The 18145-nt window shown below is 43.1% G+C and overlaps 2 protein-coding genes across 7 annotated transcripts; both read right to left on the bottom strand.

The window, feature by feature from the left end:
- Window positions 1-2286: 2286 nt before the first annotated feature.
- uchl5 (ubiquitin carboxyl-terminal hydrolase L5) lies at window positions 2287-7621 on the bottom strand. Of its 2 annotated transcripts, none has more exons than XM_086048123.1 (11): window positions 7362-7621; window positions 6873-6936; window positions 6690-6795; window positions 5687-5812; window positions 4911-4972; window positions 4619-4749; window positions 4289-4352; window positions 3915-4017; window positions 3085-3198; window positions 2819-2917; window positions 2287-2649 (listed from the first exon to the last, which is right to left on the bottom strand). In XM_086048123.1, the coding sequence occupies exons 1-11, from the start codon at window positions 7435-7437 to the stop codon at window positions 2605-2607; spliced, it is 990 nt and encodes a 329-aa protein (XP_085904249.1). In that variant the 5' UTR covers window positions 7438-7621; the 3' UTR covers window positions 2287-2604. The 2 variants fall into 2 exon arrangements, with proteins under 2 accessions (XP_085904249.1, XP_085904250.1); XM_086048124.1 differs by lacking the exon at window positions 7362-7621 and adding an exon at window positions 7101-7291.
- Window positions 7622-7925: 304 nt separating this feature from the next.
- glrx2 (glutaredoxin 2) lies at window positions 7926-10351 on the bottom strand. Of its 5 annotated transcripts, XM_086048129.1 has the most exons (5): window positions 10286-10334; window positions 10091-10130; window positions 9523-9589; window positions 8794-8970; window positions 7926-8413 (listed from the first exon to the last, which is right to left on the bottom strand). In XM_086048129.1, exons 3-5 carry the CDS (start codon window positions 9586-9588, stop codon window positions 8252-8254), a joined length of 405 nt encoding a protein of 134 aa, XP_085904255.1. In that variant the 5' UTR covers window position 9589; window positions 10091-10130; window positions 10286-10334; the 3' UTR covers window positions 7926-8251. The 5 variants fall into 5 exon arrangements, with proteins under 5 accessions (XP_085904255.1, XP_085904254.1, XP_085904256.1 ...); XM_086048128.1 differs by lacking the exon at window positions 10091-10130 and having other exon boundaries at window positions 10286-10351; XM_086048130.1 differs by lacking the exon at window positions 10091-10130 and having other exon boundaries at window positions 10291-10338.
- Between the last annotated feature and the right edge of the window lie 7794 nt (window positions 10352-18145).

Here is an 18145-nt window from a genome sequence, read left to right as displayed (position 1 = left end):
TTCTTTAAAAATGGAATTAACATATTATTTCTTATATTTGTAATAAATAATAAATGTATTACAAATGCAAAAAAAAAAAACTTAAAGAGTATTCGTTCAATTGGATTGCGACGTGGTCCACTGAAGGACAGCCACAGGACAGCTGAGGCAAAGCTTTTTTTTCCTCGATCTTGTCTGTGGACCATCGCCGCAGTGTGGAGCAAGTTTTCACCCAGGTTGTCTGTGCTGCAATTATTCTAAGCTTTGTTCGCCCAAACCTGACGAGTCTCCCTAACCCCCGCTGAAAAAAAAAAAATGCTCGCGCAGCATGAGTAATCCATTTTGGAATAAGGCTGTAATTACAATGTGGAAAGGGCGAAGCGTTGCGAATACTTTCCGGATGCACCATTCATTTCACAACACAAGCGCAAGTCAACCTTTTGCAAAGATCGAAGGCCTGCACGGGGCGAAACTTTTCACAATGAATGCACACTTTGTTTGCTGTCAGTGAGCTTGACGTCAGATCTGATCGTGGAAGCGAGTGATGTGTCGGAGGGCCTGTAGTAAAACCTGCAGGTTCTCATTTCTTGCCTTGAATTATCTTGACGACGGGCCGGCGCATCCAAGGGAGTGCTTAAGTGTGTGCGCGTATGTAAACACTGGCGCCAAAAATAGATTGGGCACACACACACACACACAGTCGAGCTCCTTTGCAGCCATGTCACAGACCCCAAACATGCACACCGTGTGCGTGGGTTGGCGTTTTCTTCCTTTTGTTATTTTCCTCGACGTTTTTACGCCGATCGAGCGCCCGTGCGCAAGCTGTGTACGAAAATAGAGTCCTGAGAATCAAGTTGAACGACGCCAATCACAAAGAGGCACGCGTGGATCCTGCTGTCTATTTAAAATCAATTTTGACCACATTCTTCCTATCCGCAATTAGCATTCGGATATGTGCAACGTCATCCCACCTCGGGCAAATAACACCATTTTTTCCTCATTCACTCGTATGGGCTTGTATGAGTTTTCTTCCTTTTGTTATTTTCCTCGACGTTTTTACGCCGATCGAGCGCCCGTGCGCAAGCTGTGTACGAAAATAGAGTCCTGAGAATCAAGTTGAACGACGCCAATCACAAAGAGGCACGCGTGGATCCTGCTATCTATTTAAAATCAGTTTTGACCACATTCTTCCTATCCGCAATTAGCATTCGGATATGTGCAACGTCATCCCACCTCGGGCAAATGACACCATTTTTTCCCCCATTCACTTGTATGGGCTTTGTATTTATGACACTACTGTGTCTACAATTGAGCGGCATGCTTTTCTGGCTGTGAGCATTCCCCCCCCTCCAATCAAATCTGTATGTATGCACTTTGGGTATCGCGCAACCCCAAAATATGGATGGACTGATCGAGAGTCCGTCGCTGACGGACGCGGTTAGTGACGATTACGCGGACGGACGAAAATCCACTTCCGTCAGTGTTTTGTCCGTCGTACACATGTCAAACTGCAGTTACAGATATCTACAATTTTATTGAAGATACTGTAACCCACATGGTGGATATCTACAACTGGATTGTAGCAATCAGGTAACATTAAAGCGGAAGTCAACCCAAACATTTTTTTTTTCAGGAATATGTTCCCAGCAGGCCCACTAGTTGAAACACATGGCATTCTGATTCATTTTGCGTTTGTGGAATACTGTATAAGTTAAGCAGCAAAATGCACTGTTTTTTAGCCATCTCTGGGGGCGGCCATTGTGTCTTTTGTCGACTGAAAATGACATCACAACTGCTCGCAACGACCAATCACGGCTCAGATTCAGAAAACAGGTCAGCCGTGATTGGTTTAATTGCCATCATTTGTTCTACGGGCAAAATTATGGTCCAGATGTCAGAAATGACAAATGTGCATAGTAAAAATGCATAGCTCATCTGCAATGCTCTTTTTGACCTGGCAAAACTGAATTAAATATTTGCGATTTGTTTAAAAAAAAAAAAAGTTAGTTTGCCATATGGTTGCATTCAGCATAAAGGAGTACCAGGCAGTTGATAATAGAAGATGAACTCAGAGCAAGACGTTTCTGTTCGCTGTAATACCTCGTTTACCAGTAGGAGGTAGTCAGGCACCAATTACAAAAATATATATATATATATATATATATATATATATATATATATATATATATACACTGTATATATGTGTACATATATATACACACACATATATGTACACACACACATATATATATACGAACAGACACATACACACACACACACACACACACACAATTGAGACCTGCTGACTTGAAGAGAGGAGTTTACAAACTTGACATTTTTATTATGAAAATAAGACAATTTGAGCATGTTTCCTTCAATCATGCACGTAATCCGATGAACACATGGAGATCGAATCTCTTCTGCTACAGCTGCACAGCATTTCGGAAGTCTGGATGCAGACAAATAGCAGGAAGGGGGTGCTGCGGGACACCCACGGCCGTGGACGTGAATACGGCAGATGCACACAATCGGTTTGTGGCTCGCAGGCAAAAATCAGGACTGGAGGGAGGCCTGCATGTGCGCGCGGCTTCTCACGTGTGATGACGATGATGATGATGATGATGATTACTTGGCTTCCTGGGCTTTTTTGGCACTCTGTTTCTCCTTTGCCTGGAGAAAGAGAGAAAACGGAGTAAATATGGTTCATTCTCGAGTCAGCAAAACTGTGTATTTCATAAAGTGTGGCAATAAGATTTGGAAGCAAAGGTTCTGTTCACTAATGAATTCAAACTACATTCTCTCCATTAAAAAACAAAACAAAACAAAAATGACAAGTCACCTTCTCCACCAAAGGTATTAACTGCTGGTGCTCGGCCAATGTCTTCAATAATTCCATAATGAACGGAAGATAGTTGTGCTTCCGCCGAATGTTTTCAACCTGTAACAATAAAAACAAAGAGAAGGTGTGACTAAAAATACTCTGAGGATAAAATAATTATCAACCAGCGGCGATTATGATCGGCAAACACGTGCACGGCAAAATGAAACAATGCGTTCGAACGGCAACGCAATGACAACAAATGACATTCCAGAGTCGACACCAACCTTATATCGCTTCAGTTTCTGATTTTCTTCCTCGATGAGGAGGTGGTACTTTGCAATCTCGGACTGAATGGAGCTCAGAAATGTGCTGCTCTGGTCTGTGTCCATGGGCTCGTCCTGGAAAGGAGCCACACAAAAGACGTGTCTTGCGCGGCCCGCTGACAACGTTCGACTCGGCCCAATTCGTGCGATTCCAACGCGGGCGATTCCGTCGCTTTGTCTTCGTGCGCCTGCGCTTTGCCTCAAATCAACCAAATGAGGCTCTGCTAATGCTCCTCATCTTTGCCGGTAACGGCTTTCATTAGTCTCTCTGGTATCATTGAACATGTAAAGTATTGGGGGGGGGGGGAGAAAAAAACCCCAAAGTGTTTCTGCTGCCCTTTGGTGCCTCAGGCTTTCACCCTGCGCATATTGTCAGAATGACTGTGCAAGATGACATTTGTTATAGAAGAAAAGAAAACATTTCAGGCACCACCCACCGCTGCGCCTGGCAGTGCTGCCAATTGCGCAAGCTAAGCCCAAGACCAAGTCTTGGCAACAACAATTTTTGGCTCCAGGTGAACAACAGGAAGTGAGCAACCTTGGTCAATATTCATTAGGCTCGGGAATACGTATTCTCGTAAATGGAAACTTCATGGAAAGCTCAGCGGCGGAACGACAGGAGTGCGAAGATTCGCGCTGTCCAAAGAAAGCAAAACAGCAGCGAAAATGCCAGACTATTTGACTGCTAAATACACAAACGGGCCTCAAGCGTCAAAACGGGTTAGCAGCCACTAAAGCGGGAAAGGAGGATCTCAAAGCGAATCAAATGTTCACGTTGCGCTCGGGCTCACCTCGGTAAGTTGAGTCTGCAGCTCGGCAATCTTCCTCTCGTAGATCATCTTGCGGTCGGACACGATGGCCATTAGATTGAAACGAATTTCTCCTTCGCTGTACCTGAGACGGAGGCAAGCGTGGCACATTAAGACAAGAGGCAAAAAAAAAAAAAACTACGCATGAATCGTCATTCACGGGACGATTTTAACCAATAATAATAAAACGATGGCAATTAAGTGCAATTACAAGGAAATAAAAGGGAATGAACGTGGATGTTGAGTTTGGAATAAGTGAGCAGAACATCAAACGCGGAGGTGAAAGGTCCTGGACATGAGAAAAACTTTTGTCTCCTCTATTTGCGTCAAGGTGTGAGTTGAGTGGACATGCTCACTTTTGTATTCTTTTTTCAATGACTGGACGGACGGCGCTGATCCAGTCATCCTGGTTGCAGGCACCTGGTGGAAAACAAACAAGACAAAATATGACCAAAGTTGTTGGACTGGCTAACGTGCGCTACACGGGGAAAACGATTCATAAAAATGTGACTTCAATCAACGGAATCAATGCGAAGCGAAGCATGGTCACGAAACTAAAGCGACGTAAACAGACCAATGTCTGACAGGACAAAATTCAAAGGCTGTGACTTTGATTATGATTTTTGGTTTAATAACGCCACTAACCAGGTGATGTGACTTTTATGTCCCCCTTCCCGCATGCTTACCTAGGTCAATGGGTCCTTCTCGAAGGCCGTCCAACTCGTAAAGTCGACCGTTTACAGGAACATAACTCACAAAGTGAAAGGCATCCTCGTCCTTCGCAGACGACTTTGCATCAAACTCAAACATTTGCTGCCTGCAAAATGAGAAGAAAGTTGCACTTTCGAATGAGCTGGCTCCCGCTGGTTGAAATTGAGGTGGTAACATGATGCAAATGAAATGTTTGCCTCTTTTTTTTTTTGCTCACGTCAATCCAAAAGAATCCGTTTCAGAAAAAACTGCAAGTAATGCAGTTACCTGGCAAAACCATTGTGAACTTGTCTGATGACTTCTGAGTTGCTCAGGGCCAAACCTTTCATCTGAGGGACAGACAGAAAGCAGGATTATGCAACTGACACTTTCTTACATTTACACTGTAGCCACCGAGGGCTGAAGCGGAAAAAAAAAAAAAAAAAATCTATTGTGTATTAATTGACTGCGCATATAACTATGACTTTCTGAAAACTGCAAGCTGCTAGTTAATAAACAATTGATAATTAGCATTACTATCGAACGTGTTGCCTGCATCACTGATTTCAGGTGATGAGAAGTATTAGCATTATTTGGTTTTGAATATAGCGATAGATATTGCGATATTTAACATGTACCGAACGAAATGACATTTTTATTATCTAATGAAAGAATTACATAATAAGCAAGCTCAATGCATTCTTAGCTAATTCATTCCAATTCCGATGGATAGCGTTCAACTATTGGATGGCGAAGCACATTCAAGTTTGTATCTGACTGCTCAAATTCAGATAAAAATCTACAATTCTGTAAGAAACTTATTGCATGTTTTTGCGATGTGCACACTGCATGGGCCAATATCCCGATATCGATATTTCTTCGATACATCGTGCAGCACTTGTGACAATCATTAAATCCATGGGGGTGTTCCTTGTTGAGTTACTTTCAGAGGAGAGTAAATACACACGGCTATGAAGCTGCACGCTGATCAATTTACATCCGCGTTGGATTTTGAAAAGATTCTCCCAAAAAGTACATGAAATAGTAAATATGAATGAACATACTGCGGCATCAAAACTCTGTGAAAACTCCCTGAACTCGGTGAGCGTGTCTCCAAGCAACATGTCGGGATGGGAGCAGTTGAGTAGAACGCTGACGATGGCCTGCGTGGCACAAGCGTTGTTGATGACCTGAAATCACAAACATCAAATCACCACAGTCAGACCGGACTTGTCCGTTTGTCTGTCCGTCCGTCTCCACACAGGCTTGTCATCATCAGCTGATGACAAATCAGAATCTTAAACGGGGATTGAAATAGAGATAGGAATGAAATGCTCTTCCAATTTGCAATGGTCATTTAAATTAAAATAATTCTATACATTCATATTTGTGTTAGCATTCCGCTAATCAATTCAAACCTACACTGTAAATAATTGCATTGAATTAAAAAAAAAAAAAACCCCAAAAACGTTTCCTAGTAAATGGAGATGCCCAAATTGTATTCCACCAAGCATTTTACAATTGTACCGTAAAAGTTGCATAATAAAACAACCACATTCCAATGATAAGGTTTTCGTGCGGTGAATGATAAATAAATCAAAACTTACTAAACTCTTACACTTCTATATACAGTATAGTGAAATCGATTTTTAAAAAAAACTATATGCCCCCTTTCTGGTTGTTTTGCACACTTATAACGTTTAAATGTTTCAGCTCAAACCAATTTAACATCTCACCAAGTCAACCCGTGTAAACATCAAATAGTTTCCAAATGATGACGACATTGAAAGGGGAAAAAAAAAATGAAACCTATGTGAAGAGGGTTTTGCCTTGTGAATCTACTAACTGGTTTTGCCACCTTGAGCAGGTGAGCAATCTTTTGCATAACCGTGGAGGAATTTTGAACCACTCTTCTTTTCCGAATTGTTTCCGAATGGCCGGCAACAGTGCAGGTCACGACTGTGTGCCTGCTTATGAGGGTAGAAGCCAGCACTACACATGTTGCGTTTGCTGCCCTTTAAACATTCTGTAGTAAATGTATACAGTACATGGTGTACAGAACGGCACCTGTTTGGCAAAGAAGATGTGGTCAAGTCTTGAATCCTGCACAATCGATCCGGCTGGCTCTTCACCCGCTTGCCACTTAAACAGGAAAATCAATCCATGGACAGGCCTGGAAGAGAGCGTGCAAATGAAAATGCTGAAAAGTGTTTGGCATTCGAGCGAGTTCGACGCCATAATCGATCATACTTCAAGTTGTCAAAGTTCTCTGGATCCATACTCCAGATCTCTTCAACCTGTGCACCTTTGCAGCCTAGAATGACACAAAAGCAAGGGAAATTCAATTTTAGTCTTCTAAGTGAATTGGAGCATTGAAAAATGGACGAGGAGTTAGAAACTGAGTATTTAAAATGTAGGCTTTCAAAACCATGGGATGAATTTCACGCGCCGTCGATTTGAAGGCTGAGTAATGCTAACCAATTAGCTTGCTTGTTTTTTTTTTTTTGTTGCTGTCAAAGCTGTTGCGCGAAAACGCTCAATATTACAGCCAAATATGCGACATAGCTATCGTGAGAGTCCACTGCTTTCCAGTCGGGTTCTGTTTCATTCACGCAGTCGTTTTGCAAACCGCACAGCTCAACGCGCCGTTCCCTTTAGCTCAAGTGCAGCCAGCAGGCTACAATAGTTAGCCACATAAATCAGGACTACTGAATGCGGAACTCGGTTGAAATGCCTCACCGAAGCCTTTGATCAGCTCCGTGAACACCCCGGGGTCGCTCTCCATGAGGCACCACTCCCCCGCACTCGCAGCCATGATGAACAATGTTGGTTCGACAAGATCCAGGGCACATTTACTGGATGCAAAGCTAGCTTCTTGCAGTCAAGCTAATGTCACTCGGACTGCACGCAGGATGCAGACCGTCACTGTGCAATGTGGGGAGCGAGGGGGCGCTCGTTTTCTCACACGGCGTACGCAATCCGTCGGCGGTGGCAATTCCATCCGGTGCTTCTGTATTCGTATTAATCGGTAGGTTCCAAAGACGTTTATGAATAAAGCCCCCCCCCCCATCACAAATCGAACAATGTGTTTGTGTTAGCATTATCCTCACTAAGTACATTTAATGCTATCAAATACTGACAAATATTGCTTGAAACCTGAATATTGGCCGCTTGTTTTAACCGTAGCAGCAATACCAATTTTCAAACACAAAATGAATGGAAATATGCAAATTCATAAACAACCATATGCAGCCATTCAACTTGTGTTTGTTATTATGAGCGCCATGAAATATACTTCTCATATAGGAGAGGTACTGTTTCATTTATTTGAAGACACAGATCATCCCCTGAAACAAAGTTTCCCCACGTATGGAAATAATAAAACATCATCTTTTATTTTCCAATGACTACTAAAACGAGCACAGTGATGATGATGATGCTGGATGCTTCAACAAATATGTGAAAGCATAATAATATTGTAAACTCTTGGGTGAAAATGAGCTGCGTGACAAAGCATTCAGTGCACTTGGAAAAATAAGACAACAGTCGTCAACAGCATGCAGCTTGAAGCACAAGATTTAACAAACATTTATAAATACATAATTGAAAGAAATCAAGAGAACGGTTAGTCATTTTGCAGCTTCAAACTGTCCACTCCCTGAGCCTTCGGAGTTGGGAGCACAGCAGGGGGCACACTGATTGATCAGGGGCACTAACTTGCCCTGCTGATGGAGCTGTTTGGTATCGGAGCCGCCGCCGATGCAGTTTCCATTAATGAAGACTCTTGGCACCTGAACACACACGTTTTGTTATTATGAGACATGTGCTTTAGACAGCGCTTTAAAGAGGGATTTGTACCGCATAAAGGTTCAGTGCTTTTTATGTTTTTGTTTTGTCTCTCATACAGATTTTATTATACCACAATGACAGGAACAACTATGATCAGAATAGCCCTGCACTTCATATAAGTGAGACCTCTTTCTTGCATACGGGCCAGAGACGGACATTCGCATTGTCACTGAATATAACATACCTGTACTACATCTTCATATAAATTAAAACCAAGGAGTAGATCATACAGCAAAACTGTTATGGCATGATGAATACAGATCCATCAAACAGAAAAATGAAAACACAAAGCCCAGAAGCATAATTCTTGTTTGGTCCTTACCGTTCTGGCACCGGTCATCTGAGCTAAGGCCTCCTGTAGTCTCCTCCCGTCATTGTGTTCATCAAGTTCAATGACTTTGTAAGTGGCACCTATTTCATTGAACACATTTTTTGCCATTTTGCAGTATGGACATGTGGTCTTGGAAAAGATCACAACGCAGTTCTGTGACACCAATTCCTGAAAGGTTTAAAAAAAAAAAAGAAAAAAAAGAAAAAAAAAAGGACTATCAATGACAAACAACATGCTTCAGTGCAAGCCGAAAAATAATCTCATTTTATTTCCTTGTGCATTTTCATAATAGTTTGCAGTTTTTTGTATACTTTAGAACAGCACACAGTCTCCTGCAGTTGAAATCACATCATATCTAATTATTTCATTGCGCCAAGCAGTATCAACTGTGTCAACGTGCATTTACCCCACCCCCAAATTTTCATTATAATATGTTCTATACCGCAACACTACTCTAAACATGGTAATATGATTAAAATTCCGACGGTGGAATATGAAAGCAGCAAAAATCGAGTTGATTTTGTGCATCTCCGGGGGCGGCCATTTTGCCACTTGCTGTCGACTGAAAATGACATCACAGTTGCTAAGGGCTTAGGTAACGACCAATCATGACTCAGCTTGTGAACGTCACATGACCAAACTCGGGAAAACAGAGGAGCCGTGATCTATCTTTCTGTAGATAATTAGAATTATTAATAAATTTAGTAAGGAACTACTTACATTGACAAACTTTAGACAAGCCGTACTGGTTGATCCTCCCGTTGTGGAGGATGCCAAATTCCCCATTCTGAAACCAGATGAAATGCAGTTACTCAAAACAAAAGTAGTCCACATTGGCTACTACGACTAGCATAGAAAGTGCTTGTTATAACCTTGAAAATGGAACTACATCACAAGAAGTGGTGAAAGTAAGAAATAAATGCAAGTAAAGAATTGTTGATCGTAACTCCCATAGATCCATGACTCGTGACTATGGAGCCGACGCGTTTTGAAGCTGCGTTGCTTCACTCGCTTTCATGTCGCGAGCAACTCCTTTGCATAAACGTGATGCATGTGCTTAATCCAGGATTAGAAAGCAAAGTGGGTGACGTGCTGAACACCTTGAAACCTGCAGCACCTCACCATAGGGCAACGTCCCGCGTATCGGGCTCTGCAGATCAGATCAGCTGTTCCAAATTCAATATTCAGCGCTGTTTTATTAAAACCCAAATAGTGATGAAATGCTGTGTATGTTATGTTCTGTCTCGTTTGATGATAAAGCAAATGAGTGAATTCGGCAAATAATGACCTTCGACAGCGGGTCCATGCCGCTCGAGAAAAACATCCAGCTCGAGAAAACATTGACACAAACACACAAACAAAAAAATAAATACAAACGGCCAAAAAATATCAACTAACTTGACTGGATGGAACATGCACTTAGCGTAAAAGAATGCTCGTATGAATGTTGTCACATGTTTGTTTACGTTCACTTGAAGCCTACCTTACATCAACACCGGAAGTAGTAACTGAAGGTCTTCCTGTGACGTACGCCGTGATGTCACGGGGTGGGGGGGTCCAAAAAGACCGCTCCCATTATAACGACTGAGCGTAAAAATATTCGCTAGATTCAGAAATTTGTAATATTGTTTGTGAAATTTCATATTCACAGACTCATTCTCATCCCCCCCCCCAAAAAAAGAATGTATTATTTTTTCAATGCAATTATATTGAGCGAATGGTGGTGCTCCACTGTAATGTGAAAAAAACCCCCCCATAAAGCTAAAAAATGATTTGGATCTTCTGTGACTGAGGCCCTGCTGGGCATATGCTGCTTGACAAGAAAGAGCACAGAGTAAATACGCGAGCTGCTTGCTGCACTGAATCAAAAAGCCATGAAGGCAGACATTTCAAATGGACTCTGCGTTCGCTCTGTTGTTTGTAAATGAGTCTCAGTCTCGCAGATGGCTCACTCTGCCATGAGTCAGCGTCCTTTTTTTTTTTTTTAGCATCTCGCTTGATAGATAGGACGTGGCTTGTGTCAGCTGAGCAGGCCTGCGCTGTTGACGCTGACATTTGTTTTGGGGAAGGTTACGACAATGTGTCAAGTTAGTTTCTCTTTCCTGCTGTCAACACCAATTGCTGCTTTTGTCGAAGGGGACGCGCAGGCGGGAGCGCAGGTGCCACAAATTGGGTTGGTGGCATGTCAGGTTAGCGTTTCGACGTGCGCACGCATGTGCGCGGTTGCCTCTGTGAGGCTTTGGGCTGGATCTTCTTTTAATTCAGGGTGGACGCTAGGCAGCATGTGTTCCTCTGATGGGACAAGCGGACAGCGCTTGTTTCAGAGGCTCAAGGTGTCAGAAGAGATTTCACAGCTCCTTGAGCACAGTAATCCTTGAGATCTTGATACAGCTTGGCAAATAAAGCGGCCCCAAGGAAGAGGCTGAAACACTTCCTGAACTCTTCTTCCACCGATCTGCGTTGTCTGGTGGCCAACGAAAAAGGTCAACGGTGATGTATGGAGTGCCTTGATTGGTTCAATACTTTTTGAATCACGCCTGGGCCCTGGCACCTCATTAAGAAGGGAAGTCACACATCCACGTACATGCGGAAATGTCCCAGTTGGTTGCACACTCAAATCGAGAGGGCGTTTCAATTTTGAGATGTTCACATTGATGAGTCATACAGTTGGGAGTCATGAAATGTAGAAGGCCATCTTGATATCATCCACGTTTTCTAATGTTAGCGCCATTTAATAAGTTCATCTATTTTTTATGAATAATAATAGCAAATATTAGATTTTTCAATAATTGTATATGTTGGCGAAAAGAAATTATTTCTTTCTCTTTTGGAATTGTTTTGATTGATTTTTTAATTGAAATACAGTACTGTATGTGTGGGATGTTGCTACTGTCTCCGGTAGAGGGCGCAATTCATTGTTGTTTGTTATACACAAAGAAGAAAGCGTTGTGCATTGTTGGAGAAGAAATAAAAATGATGGCGGACGAGCAACACGGTCGTTTTACCGTGCTGCGACCGTCTGGTCGCTGTGTGGCGTGTGTTGAATTCCCCATGAATTTCATTGACTTTTCCCCCCTTTCATTCATCAGTAGTGAGTCAAAGTCAGTGTGACGGTCTGTGCAATTTCTTTTTGTACACAAGAGGGCGCAGTTGCTTCGTCGTACTGTTTCCCTAACGTTCAACCACAGCACATCACAATTGTGGATTATTTATAATAAATCAGTTATGGAAAAAGTGTATACATTATACTTGTTTATTCAATTAAGCTATCGCAAGTGCTAGCCACTCTGAATTTGCAAATTCAGGTAAAAGAAAAATGAAAAAGAAAGAAAAAAAACAGATGGTTTATGTGGCGAGCAGTTGTATCTGATGTCGCCTTTATCGCTAATAATGCTCAAACCTCGAGGCGCTGTAGGCCAAGGTAGATAAGTAAAGTCTGCCGCCGTCGATGCGTGCAAGGCCTGCAGCAATTGCTGATGTTGTCCTGTTGGCTGAGGAAGTCGGCCATCCATCTTGCACCCAACTCTCTTCTCTGCAGCTTCTCTTCGATTTTTTTCAACACTCCTTCCCCCATGTGTAGTTTTATCAGCCGCCTTCCGAGGCCCCAGAGCAAACTGTCAGTGTTCAATGGGATTTTTTTTTAAAGCAGGAACTTGTGCTACAATAAACTTATGTATTTATTTTTATTTTTTTATTTTTTTTATCAGCGGCCCAATAATCTTTTTGAGATAGCACACAGGCAGAGCAAAATAAGTTGGTTGGTAGCTCTGGGCACAAAGTCAGATAATGATGTTGACGCAATATTGATCGCAGAGAGATACATTCACTCTTAATTGGAACAGTTGATTGCGTTCATAACTGCTGACAAAGAAAGAAAGACAAATAATACAATGCATATTGGAATGCAGGTTCTGAAAAATGGTGACTTAAAGTGGAAGTCAATCCAAACATCTTTTTTGTCAAGAATATGTTCTATGTAGGCCCGCTACTTGAAGGCATTTTGATAAATATTGCGTTTGTAGAATAAGAGTAATCCACTCGTTTTTAGCCATCTTGGGGGCGGCCATTTTGTCACTTCTGTCGAATGAAAATGGCTGACCTGTTTTCTGAAGCTGAGCCGTGATTGGTCGTTACCTGAGCCCTGAGTAGTTGTAAAGTCAATTTCAGTTGACAGAAGTGACAAAATGGCCGACCCCTGAGATGGCTAAAAAGGGGTGCATTTTGCTACTTAATTCATATTCCACAAACGCAATATTTATCAGAATGCCGCGCTTCACCTAGTGGGCCTGCTGGGAACATATTCGAGAAAAAAATGTGTTTGGGTTGATTTCCACTATAAGCAACATGATGAGTGGAAATAAATCCTTTCAAGTTGCCACATAATTGTACCCGTTGTGAAGATTTTCCTGACTCTGGGATTGCAGTGTTTGATCTGAATCGGCATTTCACACAGTCACTGATATTTTTTTTCCCCTTTCTCACAATAAAGGAAGGGCATCCTAATGAGCACATTTCCTAATGGTTGCCAGTTCCTCCCTTAAGTGAACGTGAGTGTAAATGTTTGTCTGTGCATTATGTGTGCCCTGCCATTGGCTGGCGACCAGTTCAGGGTGGACCCCAAAGTCAGCTGGCCGGCAGAGGCTTTATGTTGCTCACCCGTGATCCGAACAAATCATGCAATTAAGAATGAACAACAACTGCTCCCAAATAGATGAATGGAGCGCTCGTTTGAAAAGAGCCACAAAAGTCGGCGTGTCCCCTATAAGGGAGCCAAATGCAAATGATTCTGCACAGTTTTCTTGGATCCTCCCGCGTGGCGTGTTTGCATCCGCAAATTGCCTGCGTAGCCCCAACCATGTCGTCACTTTGCATCCTCCACTGCTGCCTCTCAGTCATTAATATTGTTTCTCTCGCTGCATAACTCAAGGGATCAATCACTGGTTGCCATGGAAATGAAATCAGCCATGCAGGTACTGTAACGTGTGTTGCTATGGCTTCTCCGGTGCATATACCGCGCGCCAGTTCACCTACAGCAAAAGGCTGCATTTCTATTCAGTGTGACTTGTTCGGCTGCTCTCTTGAAATGCTGCCACGCTGTTTTTCTTCCCATTTTTGCATCGGGGGCGCCACCAGGAAAGTATTGCCGGAGCTTTCGTTCCTGCAATGTATGCTACAGCCTCATTCATTGAATTCATTCTCCTGCCACTGAGCATCCTACTGGAGTCCACCTGTGGTCAATTGGGTTGATTAGACATGATTTGGAAAGGCACCCACAGTTGAGCGTGCATGTGAGAGCACAAAGCACGCATGAAGCCAAAGCTGCAAAGATTTGAGGCATGCACAGACCTGAGGACGGATTGGGAAACATTTTGGCACCACCCGGACTCTCCTTTGAGTAGCTGCCCGTCTCAATTCAACCATTGGGGGAAACGGCCTGAGTCAGGGAAGTGATGCTCACTCTGTGGGAGCTGCTCCGTGGAAAGAGGAGAACACCTTCATTACAGGGTGTTGAAGATGTTCGAGCGGGGAAAATAAATGTATTCCATTTTGGAACAAGGCTGAAACATGGCAACAACAGCACAAAAAATAAAAAAAAGACGTGTGAGCTGTTGTGAATACTTTTCAGACGCGTCATATCTGTCCTCCATTTGTCAAGCGCTTCCCTTTTCCGTGCCGTTGACTTTATTGGCTCTGCAGGGCGGCCATGGTGAACTGTAGCTAATGTTGTACATCACAGGCAAGAGCTGACCTTGCGAAGGGACCATTACTTTGCATGACAATGAGAGGTAGAGAGAAAGAGGGGGGCCGGCGGAGAAATTCGGAAGCTCCGGCATGCAGGAAATAAACCGAGCGCTCTCATCCAAGAAGATGAATCGCGGAGAAAATGACATGGAATGATGGAAACAGCAACATTGACTACGTGAAGTGAAGCGTCATCCAAGTTGATTTGAGAAAATGAAAGGAGCAAAGCCTCTTTGCGAGGCTTCATTAAAGGATGATTATGAAGATTGCGCAGCCTGTTCGAATATAAGCTCGCCATCTGGCCTCTGTGAAGGCCACTTGTGCTCACCTCACTTTTCTTTTTGCGGACGCGTTCGTGCAAATGCATTGGAGCTTTCCGAGGGTGTCGATTTTAATTGTGATTTTCAAATCCCGCCCCCAAAACGGACTTGTTCGTTCCATTCGGTCGTTGATGTTTTATGCGAGATTGTGCTTGAATTGCATAATGAACGAAATGCGAGCGTGCTGTTTTTGGAATCCTTTCCTGTGCGGATGTTTGTGTGGCGACAGTGTGTCCCCGCTCACTCGCACGCAGGCTTGTTGCGGTGCGTAACCTTTTCAGTTCAAGTAGCTTTCAATGGCCGCAGAGCCATCGGCACTAACGCACAGTGGAATCGCGAAGCTTCAACACAAGTTTTGTACACGACGCTGGTGGACCTGTCTTTTTGTTTGTTTGTTTGGTTGTTTTCAAAGAAAACAATGAAATCATCGAAAAGAAGTAATGGACATAACATTGTCGTAGAGTAATAATTTTCAGCGTTGGCACAATGCACAAGTTGTACCGCAACCACCAAGCCTCCAATGACAAAGTATGACACTCGGTTGTAGTAAAGAAACATTCACAACATTCAATGAAGAACAAATGCCAGAGACAATTTCTTTTGTTTTTTAACTAAAGGGGAAGTCAACCCCCCAAAATTCTTTGCAATATGTTCTATGCGCCTCCACTGGTGTAAACATGGCATTCTAATGAATATCGCGTTTGTGGAATACGAGTTAATGGGCCCGTTTTTGTCCATCTGTGGGGCAGCTATTTTGTCACTTTCTGTCAACCGAAAATGACATCACAACTACTCAGGGCTTAGGTAACGACCAATCACGGCTGACCTGTTTTCTGAAGCTGAGCCATGACGTGTTGTTACCCGAGCAACCGTGATGTCATTCAAAAAATGCTGGCACTTATTTCAAATTGAATCAAGCACTGTTGCTGTCAAGTTAAAATATACAGACAAATATAAAATGCTTTCAAAAACCTTCACGTGATTCAGATCTGCATATTCAACCGTCTCTGGAAGATCAGGATGTTTAGTTTGGCCACTGCCATTTTTTATGGGCTACAAGCTCCAAAATCGCAATTCATCGTGTATGTGTATTAAACGTCATCATTGATTTAGGGAATTTCAAGGTTCCGTCCACGAACATTGTAGTGGAAATGCAGTAGAAAATGGTTCTCGCAAGGTCCAATAATAAGGCCACTGCTGCTTTTTACACTAAAATATGCAGCATGTCACAGTTGAAAGAAAGTGTCTGATGCAATAAGAGGAGCGCAGCAATTTCCCACCATGCCATAATGCACTTAGCGTTCAATTTGGTCTTGTTGCTATTGCAGTGGGGGAAGCAGCAGATTGTTTTCTTCACAGACGTTCATGTGGCTGATAACAAAAAAGGGATCAAGCACACCCAAATAAAACTCCCAATGTACTGTATGTTAATACTGTACACGGTATTTCATGCATTGTGATATCATACGACGCTAAATCAAAACTCAACTTCTGCCTGGTTGACTTTTGGGCGAGTGGCAGGGTACACCCTGAATTGGTCGCCAACATTAAAAAAAAAACCAAACTGTTGCTTTTCTTCTTTCTGTGCCTACTTAATGCAATCTGTATCTTTCTATCTTTATGTACAGTTAATAACTCTTTGTTGTGATAATAAATGAACTGCTCGATACCTTGATTCTAAAACGTTCAACTTCTCGGTTAGCAAGCTACCACCTGTTGCTAGCAGCCTAGCATGCATAGCGCGTCTGTTCATTCACCGATGCATCGCTTTGCCTCTGATAGTTAAGTATGACCCGTCAACACGATTGCGTGTTACTCTCAGGCCCCGGTGACCTTTGACCTCTTTCCCTTTCTCCTCGCCTGCATTCGGACTTGCAAGGCAGCAACCGCGATCATACTCGCAAGAGCCGCGCTTCAAAACTTTCATTTCCCTGCGGCAGAAATGTTCTGAAGGAAACGTATCATTTTCCCATGCGGCATTCTTTTCCAGTTTCACCTCCAACTTCCATTAAGGTTCATCATTCATCCCCAAGGAGAGCTATTTGTCAGGCTACAAGCACGGCGCTTATGGAAAGGTCAGCAAATGTGGCCCGTCCTGAAGTGTATGTTCTCCTCTCTGATTCCTGGAGAACAGTGAGCTCCGTCGTTCCACTTTGATCAGCGCCCCCACTCCATCAGCAGCGACATCTCAATCCATTTCCGCCGTCAGCCCTTTAGTCTGCGTTTACAGCGGCGCAGCTTTTCAATACACATCAGTCACTGGCCCTTTCCCATTCATTCATCGGCCCGCCCCCTCCCGTTGTTTTTCTCAAACCTCCTCATCCTTCTTTCTTTCTTTTTTTTTTTCCGCTTTTCTTCTCTCTCTGCCTACTTAGTGCAATCTTCACGTGCCCATGCACGAGCACAGAGATGACTACCGGTGCTTGGGCTCTTCTTTCTTTGTTCCTTTTTTTTCGCCCGGCCCATTTTCATTATTTGTCCGAGGGCCGAGTGCAGCCGGATGCCGGTAATCTCGCAGTCCGATTGCATAGGAAATGCGTGAATGATACCTGGTCTTGTTCCCGGTACCCTCTCGCTTCACTTTTAACCATGACTTTAATCATGACTAATGGCGGCGGGTGATGAAAACCGGCGTGGAGTGCCTGGTAATTGCACCATGCAGAATCAAATCAGATTGGAGAAAGGTATTTTCAATGTCCTTGACATTTGGTTTGTTATTCGAAAGGCTATTGAGGAGTTGAGGAAAGACTCAAAGTAGCCGCAGTGTACCCAGTTTGTTGGCAGACAAAGGGCAATGTCTTGAGATGCAGGGATGGGCAATTGCAATTCTGTGAAGAAGTTCAAGGCGGAGGTTCGGGTTCTACATCACATTGAAAGACGGGCTACAGGGTGAGCCCAAACAGAGAGATTTTAGCTTCCCTAAAATTGCCTCAAGGCGTTTCATTTCATTGATTTATTTTTAAAATCAAAGTAACGCTTCTGTCCAAGTATTGTCGGGTTCCAAAATACGTTACAGATAGAGAGAGAGAGAGAGAGAGAGAGAGAGATGGACAGACAGATAGATAACAAGAGTATAGAGGGCATGGCCTAGCCTACTGGACTTTGTGATGCTTTGTCACCGCTTGCCTTTATTGTCTTATTTTTGTGGCCAGCATGCACATGAAGAGAGCTCTTTCCCAAATGAAGATGAAAACCAATTTGATCAATCGGGCCATTCCATTCATCTTTTGTTTTGTTGCTGAAGTAACACTGACAGCCTTTCATCCTTTAATTAAAATCCA

The sequence above is a fragment of the Filicampus tigris genome, chromosome 12, assembly GCF_054856515.1.
Source record: "Filicampus tigris isolate MCC_2025a chromosome 12, RoL_Ftig_1.0, whole genome shotgun sequence".
NCBI classification, from domain to species: domain Eukaryota; kingdom Metazoa; phylum Chordata; class Actinopteri; order Syngnathiformes; family Syngnathidae; genus Filicampus; species Filicampus tigris.
The sequence above is the reverse complement of the archived record's forward strand: the minus strand, read 5'-3'. Positions and strand labels throughout refer to the sequence as shown.

Bases quoted from the DNA above. Each gene is read 5' to 3' on its own strand.
- uchl5 (XM_086048123.1), bottom strand. From the start codon at position 7,437: ATGGCTGCGAGTGCGGGGGAGTGGTGCCTCATGGAGAGCGACCCCGGG. The intron at 6,796-6,872 runs GTATGATCGATT...GCTCTCTTCCAG, and splicing joins GAGAACTTTGACAACTTGAA to GCCTGTCCATGGATTGATTT. The intron at 4,973-5,686 runs GTATGTTCATTC...TCTGTCCCTCAG, and splicing joins CACAGAGTTTTGATGCCGCA to ATGAAAGGTTTGGCCCTGAG.
- glrx2 (XM_086048125.1), bottom strand. From the start codon at position 9,763: ATGGATCTATGGGAGTTACGATCAACAATTCTTTACTTGCATTTATTT. The intron at 9,590-9,674 runs GTTATAACAAGC...ATCTGGTTTCAG, and splicing joins GATGTAGTTCCATTTTCAAG to AATGGGGAATTTGGCATCCT. The intron at 8,971-9,522 runs GTAAGTAGTTCC...TAAACCTTTCAG, and splicing joins CTTGTCTAAAGTTTGTCAAT to GAATTGGTGTCACAGAACTG.